This window comes from Garra rufa, chromosome 9 (genome assembly GCF_049309525.1).
Source record: "Garra rufa chromosome 9, GarRuf1.0, whole genome shotgun sequence".
NCBI lineage: Eukaryota > Metazoa > Chordata > Actinopteri > Cypriniformes > Cyprinidae > Garra > Garra rufa.
Genome location: NC_133369.1, coordinates 31,141,041 through 31,150,715, shown reverse-complemented (window position 1 = coordinate 31,150,715; position 9,675 = coordinate 31,141,041). Strand labels below are relative to the sequence as shown.

The 9,675-nt window shown below is 39.2% G+C and overlaps 1 protein-coding gene across 2 annotated transcripts; it reads left to right on the top strand.

Moving 5' to 3' along the window:
* Positions 1-727: 727 nt before the first annotated feature.
* Positions 728-8,658, top strand: LOC141343009 (uncharacterized). 2 transcript variants are annotated; one of them, XR_012356702.1, is made up of 7 exons: positions 728-848; positions 2,227-2,349; positions 2,454-2,481; positions 2,603-2,659; positions 2,885-2,926; positions 3,833-3,908; positions 3,975-5,930. XR_012356702.1 is itself a non-coding variant. In XM_073847603.1 (7 exons), the coding sequence occupies exon 7, from the start codon at positions 6,386-6,388 to the stop codon at positions 7,679-7,681; it is 1,296 nt and encodes a 431-aa protein (XP_073703704.1). In that variant the 5' UTR covers positions 728-848; positions 2,227-2,349; positions 2,454-2,481; positions 2,603-2,659; positions 2,885-2,926; positions 3,833-3,908; positions 6,366-6,385; the 3' UTR covers positions 7,682-8,658. The 2 variants fall into 2 exon arrangements, 1 of the variants encoding a protein (XP_073703704.1); XM_073847603.1 differs by lacking the exon at positions 3,975-5,930 and adding an exon at positions 6,366-8,658.
* The last annotated feature ends 1,017 nt before the right edge of the window (positions 8,659-9,675 follow it).

Sequence of the window (9,675 nt, the reverse complement as noted above, 5' to 3'; positions counted from 1 at the left end):
TTTAGAGCTTTTAAAATTAAAAACTTAAGGGTAGAGGGGAGCAGCATTTGTGGTGGAAGGGGTAGGGCCACTATTTTGAAATACCCTGCCTTTAGATATTAGAACAGCACATGCTAAAAACCTTTTTGTTTTCCTTAGTGTATTGACTACTGTTATATGATCATTTTTAACAGGTTGTTTTTTTACCTTTTGTCTTGTCTGTTTTCTGTGTATGTTATATAATCTTTCTCTTCTGTTAAGCACTTTGGTCAGCCTGGTGGCTGTTGTAAATGTGCTATATTAATAAATTAAGTTGAACTTGAACTTTTTAATGAGGTTTTGTGTGGGTTGGATTGGGAATCCTTGCAAGTGTTGGCAGTGGGTCAGCCAAGTTTGGAAAATGATAAGACGCGAACGCTTCTCATGAGCAACTAAACTACCTCGAGCAGTGGGAAGTACTTAGTAGGGCATGAAACCCAGTTTGACTGACAGACATCCGTTCTGTCATCATGGACACCTCTCTATTGTTTCTTGTTTTGCTCTCGTGCTTTTCTTTTATCAAGTCACTCGAAGGTAAGATGGTTCCCCATTTTAATTCCATATTGTTGTTAACGAAAATGCATTTTATAACTTTGATGAAGTGGCGCTCAAGAAAGGCAACCTGTCGTTGATTAAATGGACGCTAAACTTCAATCCAGTTTTAATGCTGGCGTTACGACATAATTGATTGATTTGATGAATTTCACGCAGCAGATGAACCATGTGTAGGAATACGGAAGGAAGATTCATCTTATCACTTTGACCTGCCCGACGCTGTGGTCGAAAACGTGCAAGACCTCAACTGTGATGCAGAGTGGACTGTTGAAAAGGTATTTCGTTTCTCCCAAAACACTAACCAAAACGCATTTTCTAAATTCCTGTTTTTTGAATATGATAATGCATAGTATTTGGGGTAAAATCTGCCATAATAAGGTTTCATATTATTATACAGTACATCCAAAGTGTGCCTTAATATATCTAGATTTGATCTAGATGTTACCACTACATCACATTATTATAGTGGATTTATGTTCTAACTTCTGTGCTTTTTTTATACTATCACTGATTGTTCAAAATACTGGTTTGCACTAGAGGAATTAGTGAAAATAAGGGGACGTTCTAAAACGCTTAACGTGAAAAACGCTTAACGTGGCTTAACGTACGTAAAAAACGACCAGGAAACACCAAATTTCTGTCAAACCTTACTTGGAACAAACACTAACTACTATCAAAAGAACGAGCCCTTATTCCACAGAGAAAGTTAATAATATCACGTTAAGCGTTTTCTCCCCCATAGAAGTCCATTATAAGGAAACAGCTTAACGTGGTTTAACTTACCTCAACAAAGACGAGGGAAGACCAAACTTCTGTTAAATTTTACATATAATAAATAACGAGCTCTTAGTCAGCATATAAAGTGATCGCCCCCCATAGAAGTCCATTATAAAAAACATGTTAAGCTTTTTCCTTAATGGAGTTCTATAAGGGAGAACACGCTTAACGTGATATTATTCACTTTGTGCTGAATGAGATCTCATTCTTTTGACAGCAGCAAGTATTTATTATAAGTAATATTTGACAGAAGTTTGTTTTTCCCCAGTCGTTGTTAAGATACGTTAAACCACGTTAAGCTGTTTACTTATGGATTTCTATGGGGGACTTAACGTGATATTCACTTTATATGCTGAATAAGAGCTCATTCTTTTGACAGCAGAAAGTGTTTATTATAAGTAAAATTTTACAGAAGGTTGGTTTTCCCCGGTCGTTGTTACGATACGTTAAGCCACGTTAAGCTTTTTTTTAATGGACTATGGGGGGCGATCACTTTATATGCTGAATAAGAGCTCGTTCTTTTGACAGCAGCAGGTGTTTATTATAAGTAAAATTTAACAGAAGTTTGGTCTTCCCTGGTCTCTGTTGAGGTACGTTCAACCACGTTAAGCTGTTTCCTTAATGGACTTCTATGGGGGAGAAAACGCTTAACGTGATATATTATTCACTTTATCTGTGGAATAAGGGCTCGTTCTTTTGATAGTAGTTAGTGTTTGTTCCAAGTAAGATTTGATAGAAATTTGGGGTTTCCTGGTCGTTTTTTACGTACGTTAAGCCGCGTTAAGCGTTTTTCACGTTAAGCGTTTTAGAACGTCCCAAAATGGGCACAAGGTGTGAAAATTTCACCATGCTGTATGTCTTACTATTCTTCACTAGCAATTCACAGCAATCCTGGATGGAAATTCAGCACACTATTCTGATCCCTTCAAAAATGTAACTCGTCATGGAATTAGTGTATCTTACTGTCCATTTTCAGTCAGATTCCATGTCTCTTGTCCTGTGAGTTCAATAACAATCATTCATCTTCTCAGAATAGTTTTATGCTCTTTATTTTAAGGATAAGAATTGAACTACAAATTGAATGATTTTTGATTCTCTTGTAGAAATACACAGGGGGACTCGTGTGTACTTGTGAGTACTTTTTCACTTTGTATCGCTTTGCTTTTTGTTCTACGCATTAACAGAAGCTATGCAAAATTATTATTACAAAAAGATAGAAAATGGCTTCCAATTCTGGTCTGATCCATTTCAGGCATCAATTCAACCAGCATCAATCCAGTTTTTAACACAACTCTACCATCTGGAGGAGGTAAACCTTCAAATCATTTGACTAAATCCTGTTGTTAACTTGCTTTTGCAACACTGGAATAAAATAACCTAAAGTGTTAGTCCAGCATTGAAGCAGAACACATAACCCAGATTTCCTTAGAGTGCACAGCAAATATGCCTTCAGAAAATATGGTAGGGATATATTATTAGATGGAGATACTGCAAATGCATTTACTGATGTTTTGTAATATAACTGGATTTCCAGAGGCCATCAACACTCATCAAGATTCATCAGAGAGACAACACTGTAAGTATAGTCTGTAAAACACTGATAAATGACCAAATACCTAGAATTTGCAAAACATGATCAGGCAGTAACATTTTGCTTGTTTACTACTGTCTCACTGGTTAAACAACATTTTGATAAATGGCAATGCAGGGATAAACTTTTAAAGACCAATCATCATCATTTTCACTTCTGTATAACAAGCTAAATGCAAATCACATGCACAATGTTTCTTACCAGACTTCACTGTCTTTGTTATGGTTGCAGTTGAGAAATTCCACACGAAACAGAAGAATAACTGTAGTAATAATTATCCTCATTTCGTTGTTGGTCGAGATTATGGAAGCACAGACTGCAAAAATAATGCAAAAGTTCTTTTTCTCTAGATTAAAAAAAAAAAAAATCACTGCCCTGAAATTGATGTTTTGCAAGCCACTCGTAAAAAAACAAATTCAATGGCTAAGTTCAGTGTCGTAACTGTTGAGCAATGTCAAAAAGCAAATGGACCTAAGTACACAACCCAGAACAACTGCACTAAAAAGTGAATTCTCCCTGGGAGCTTTTATATAAACAGGAAATGCATTACTGAATGAGGAAGCAATATAGAGGAAAGAAAACATTTCTGTGGTGTTGTAACAGGGAGTCTGCTACCGTAATACCATGTATATAAAAAGAGAGAACACATTATGGACAGACGGCTAATCTTTAGTATTATTAGTATAATTATCTTTAATATCATCTTTATAATATTATTATTATTTAGCAAGTTAAAACTATTAGTACAATTATTTTGGCACGTGGCTATTAGAACTTTTGTACCTTGTAGTTAATATCAGTGAATGCATTTTTTATAAAGCACAGTGTCATGACACCTGTGTATTTTTTGTTGTATACATTGACATTTTGCTGAAATATTCTTTTCTACAGATTGTGCCATTGCTGTGGCTGCCACTTTAGCCCTAGCCCTTCTCCTTTTGGCTTTCCTCATCTGCAGAACAAACAGGTATTAAAGACTTATTGACATGTTGCCATATACACAAAAACTAAAACACTATTTTCTATTTTCTAGCACTGCAAAATATGCTCCTGATGAACAAAACCAGCCTGGTTCAGTAGAATTAGCCTGAGGAGACGACTGTAATTACCCTTGAAACAATAACCTATGGCGTGGAGCCATAAGAACATATTATTCTATATTGTAACACATATTATTACGTTATATTATATTAGATTAAATTATATATTTTAAATTAAATTATATTATACAGTTGAGGTCAAAAGTTTACATCCCCATTTCAGAATCTGCAAAATGTTATTTTACCGAAATAAGAGGGATCATAAGATATTTCACATAAAAGATGTTTACAGAAAGTCCACAAGAGAAAATAATAGTTGAATTTATAAAAATGACCCTGTTCAAAAGTTTACATCCCCTTGATTGTTAATACTGTGTTGTTACCTGAATGATCGATCCACAGCTGTGTTTTTTTTGTTTTGTGATAGTTGTTCACGAGTCCCTTGTTTGCTGTTCTTCAAAAAAATCCTTCAGGTCTTACAAATTTTTTGGTTTTCAGCATTTTTGTGTATCTGAACCCTTTCTAACAATGACTCTATGATTTTGAGATCCAACTTTTTCACACTAAGGATAACTGAGGGATTTATATGCAACAATTACAAAAAGTTCAAATGCTCACTGATGCTCTAGAAGGAAAAAACATTGCATTAAGAGCCAGGGAGTAAAAACTTTTTTGAATTTAAAGATCAGGGTAAATTTTACTTATTTTTTCTTCTGGGAAGCATATAACTATCTTTTGTAGCCTCTGAAGGGCTGTACTAAATGAAAAAATATGATATTTAGGCAAAATAAGAAAAAATATACACATTTTCATTCTGTTCAAAAGTTTTCACCCCCTGGCTCTTAATGCATTGTTTTTCCTTCTGGAGCATCAGTGTTTGCACCTTTTGTAACAGTTGTATATGAATCCCTAAGTGTGAAAAAAAAAAAAAAAAAACTCAAAATCCTACAGTCATTGTTGGCAAGGGTTCAAATAAACAAAAATGCTAAAAAAAACAAATAATTTGTGGACCTGAAGGATTTTTCTGAAGAAAAGCAGGCAGTTTAACAAGGGAATCATGAACAAAAAAAACAAAACAAAACACAACTGTGAATCATTAAGAGGTAAGAACACAGTATTAAGAATCAAGGGGATGTAAACTTTTGAACATTTTTATAAATTCAACTATTATTTTTTCTCTTGTGTATTATGTTAACATCTTTTATGTGAAAATATCATATCCAGGTCAGTACTAAATAAACAATAACATGCATTTTGTATGATCCCTCTTATTTTGGTAAAATAGTTTACACTTTGCAGATTGTGAAAGGGGGATGTAAACTTTTGACGTCAACTGAATATTATATTATATTATATTATATTATATTATATTATATTATATTATATTATATATTTTAATTACATATATTTTTAATTATATTATATTATATTATATTTTATTATATTATATAGTCCAAAACTGGGATTTTCCACTGTTTGTATCATTTTGCTTGTCTGTGTTTGCAAGTTCCATTACTGGGGAGAATTTTTCATTGATTCTTGGTTACACTAATAGGTGATGAGAAGTGAGGGTTTTGTATTGAATGTCTTTTTGTATAAGCAGGGTACTGAATCTTTCATTTATTTAATTGAGTTAAATATTACTTAATGAATATTGTATAAAACTAATTTACCAATATCATGCTTTTAGTGTTGCGCCAGAACACACAGAGTATGTGGAAGTGAAATATCAAATTCCTATCATTGCTTAATGACTTCTGCAATCTTGCTTCACTTCCACTACAGATTCTGTCTGGTTAGAGAAACACAGACACACTAAGTGACACAAACAGTGAGAGTTTTACAATATATAATCACTGATGTACCTGACTAATATTTTATATTATATTATATTATATTATATTATATTATATTATATTATATTATATTATATTATATTATATTATATTATATTATATTATATGTGACCCTGGATCGCAAAACCGACACATTGTCAGTATCATGTCTGTGTTCTGTCATGTTTTCCTAGTGTCTTTTCCCCTATGGTTCTAGCTTATATGGTTTAGTCCTTGTCTCCCCCTTTTGGTATTGTTTAGTTAGTTCAGTCATGCCCTTATTTGTATTTCCCCCTTGTTATCTTGTTATCTTGTTTGTGACCACGCCCCCATTTCAGTATATTTAAGAGTCTGTGTGTGCACTCCCCATTCGTCCGTCAATGCTTACTGTTACTTCTGTTTGCTTGATTTCATGTGCTCGTCTTATACTCCCGGTTTTTGTTTGTTTGTATTAGTTTCAGTGTTTCATTTAATAAACTGTTTACGTTTTCATTTACTCCGGTTCTCCTCATCATTCTCCACTCCTCAACCCCGCCTGGATCGTGACAGATTGACGGAACGAATACAACATGACTCGGGCTGAGGACCTCCTCTGGAACATTCAACAAGGTGAGCGTTCGCTAGAGGAGTATGTGGAGGAGTTTTTGAGCATTTACCATCTGGTGGGATGGAGTGACAAGATGGTGAATGCATGTTTCCAGATGGGACTAAAAGATGATAGGTTGTTTAATTTGATTACTCCTGGTGATTGCTACCGTCCTGTAGCAGATTTCCTAAATTTTGTTCTCGATTTGTGTAATTCCTCGTTCCAAGTCATGGTGGAGGATGGTAATCCTCCTCCCATCTGGAGACATGCAACAGTCACCCCATCTCACCAAAAGCCAGAACCCTCCGCATATCACTCCAGCGACCTCACTCCCTCCTTGCCTCACACGTGTCCCCAAGTTCTCCTAAGCCCCACGATGGTCCTCAGCCCAGTACCTCAGACCGCCACGTCAGCTCCAAAAATGGCCGCCACGCCAGCTCACAAGATGGCTGCCATACCGGAATCTGCACGCAAGATGGCTACCACGCAGGAGTCTGCACGCAAAATGGCTGCCACGCAGGAGTCGGCAAGCAAGATGGCCGCCACGCCAGTTCACAAGATGGCTGCCGCGCCAGATTCTGCAAACAAGATGGCTGCCGTTCCTGAATCCTCGGCCAAGATGGCCGCCAAGCCTGAGTTCCCGGCCAAGATGGCTGTCGTTCCTGAATCCTCGGCCAAGATGGCCGCCAAACCTGAGTTCCCGGCCAAGATGGCCGTCGTTCCTGAACCCTCGGCCAAAATGATCGCCCAACCTGAAATCCCGGCCAAGATGGCCACCAAGCCTGAGTCTGCACCCAAGATGGCTACCGCCAAGTCAGAGTCTTCGCTGGTTCCGCCCAGCCCTCCAGTGACTGCGCCGCCAGAGCGCCCTCCAGTGACTGCGCCGCCAGAGCGCCCTCCAGTGACTGCGCCGCCAGAGCGCCCTCCAGTGACTGCGCCGCCAGAGCGCCCTCCAGTGACTGCGCCGCCAGAGCGTCCTTCAGTGACCGCTCGCCCAGAGCCTGCTCTGCCAGAGTCTCCGCTGGGGTCGTACAGTCCTCCAGAGCCCGCTCCTCAAGAGCGCCGTCCAGAGCCCGCTCCTCAAGAGCGCCGTCCAGAGCCCGCTCCTCAAGAGCGCCGTCCAGAGCCCGCTCCTCAAGAGCGCCGTCCAGAGCCGACGCTATCTCCTGCGCGCCGTCCAGAGCCGGAGCTGTCTCCAGCGCGCCCTCCAGAGTCCAGAGCCGGAGCTGTCTCCAGCGCGCCCTTCAGAGCCGGAGCTGTCTCCAGCGCGCCCTCCTGAGCCGGAGCTGTCTCCTGCGCGCCCTCCAGAGCCGGAGCTGTCTTCTGCGCGCCCTCCAGAGCCGGAGCTGTCTCCTGCGCGCCCTCCAGAGCCGGAGCTGTCTCCAGCGCGCCCTCCAGAGCCGGAGCTGTCTCCAGCGCGCCCTCCTGAGCCGGAACTCTCTCCTGCGCGCCCTTCCGTGCTCTCCTGTGTGGACTATACCCTAGGTTCCCCCAAGAAAATTTTGGGGGGGGCTACTCCCCTGATCGGCCATGGCCACCTGGACTGTTTACCCGGCCATGGCCACCTGGACTGTTTACTCGGCCATGGCCACCTGGACCACCAGATCCGCCATGGCCTCCTGAACTGTTGTCCCGGCCATGGCTGCCTAAACCACCAGATCCGCCATGGCCTCCTGAACTGTTGTCCCGGCCATGGCTGCCTGAGCCGCCAGATCCACCATGGCTGTCTGGACTGTTTACCCGGCCATGGCTCCCTGAGCTTCCCGACCCGCCATGGCCACCTGAGATCCCTGATCCGCCCTGGAGACCACCTCAGTATCCCGTGTCCTCTGTGTCCTCTTAGTGGTCTCCAGGGCGCCCACCCTCCCTCCCCTTTGTATGTTATTAGGTGCGGGACGCGCCTTCGGAGGAGGGGTGGGGGTAATGTCAGTATCATGTCTGTATTCTGTCATGTTTTCCTAGTGTCTTTTCCCCTATGGTTCTAGCTTATATGGTTTAGTCCTTGTCTCCCCCTTTTGGTATTGTTTAGTTAGTTCAGTCATGCCCTTATTTGTATTTCCCCCTTGTTATCTTGTTTGTGACCACGCCCCCGTTTCAGTATATTTAAGAGTCTGTGTGTGCACTCCCCATTTGTCCGTCAATGCTTACTGTTACTTCTGTTTGCTTGATTTCATGTGCTCGTCTTATACTCCCGGTTTTTGTTTGTTTGTATTAGTTTCAGTGTTTCATTTAATAAACTGTTTACGTTTTCATTTACTCCGGTTCTCCTCATCATTCTCCACTCCTCAACCCCGCCTGGATTGTGACACTTTTTTTTTTTTTTTTTTTTGAAAGTTTAAAAATTAAGCTCCATTTATGTATGGTTTGTTAAGATAGCACAAAATAGAGATACAACTATTTGAAAATCTGGAATCTGAGGGTGCAAAAAAATAAAATATTGAGAAAATCACCTTTAATGTTGTCAAAACAAAGCAATGCATATTACTAATTAATAAAAATAAGTGTTGATATATTTACAAGTGTAGGAAATTTACAAAATGTCTTCCTGGAACATAATCTTTACTTAATATTCTAATGATTTTTGGCATAAAAGAAATATCGATAATATTGACACAATGTATTTTTGTCTATTGCTACAAATATACCCGTGTGACTTAAGACTGGTTTTGTGGTCCAAGGTCACATATTATATTAATTATATTATATTGTATTGTACTTTAATAAATTATAAAGGCTAATATAAAGTTTATAACTTTGTATTTCCTCCCTGAATTTTCAATAGTTCCCTGTCTCCTTTATGTTTGATACAGTTACCATAAGAGGTCACTGTCTACAAGATTACATAGTGGTTGTGTTTCTCTGTTAGCCTTCTGAAGTTTATTTTTGTTCATGGCTGTACATCTTGTTTGCTTGCAGTTATGGACACACTTAGGCCTACAGGGCTTTTTAAAAAAATTATTTCAGGTTTTTCTATCCTTATCTCTTATTTAATCTTTGTGTTTTGGGATATTTTGAAACTGCCATTAAACTTTAAAAATGACTATTACTCAAGTGTTTGAAACTGTCGAGTCATAGCTAAACTGTAATGCCAACACTTGGATTTGTAAGCATGTGTTTGAACAACATTTATTTGAATTGACGAGAACTTGATAACGCGACTCACAAGTGCAAATTCAAAATAAAAATAATAATTTTGCTTTTGGGTTGATTGTACGGTTAGCTATAACCAAGCGACCTTGCCTATACCTGAACTGAATAAATATTTAGAATAGG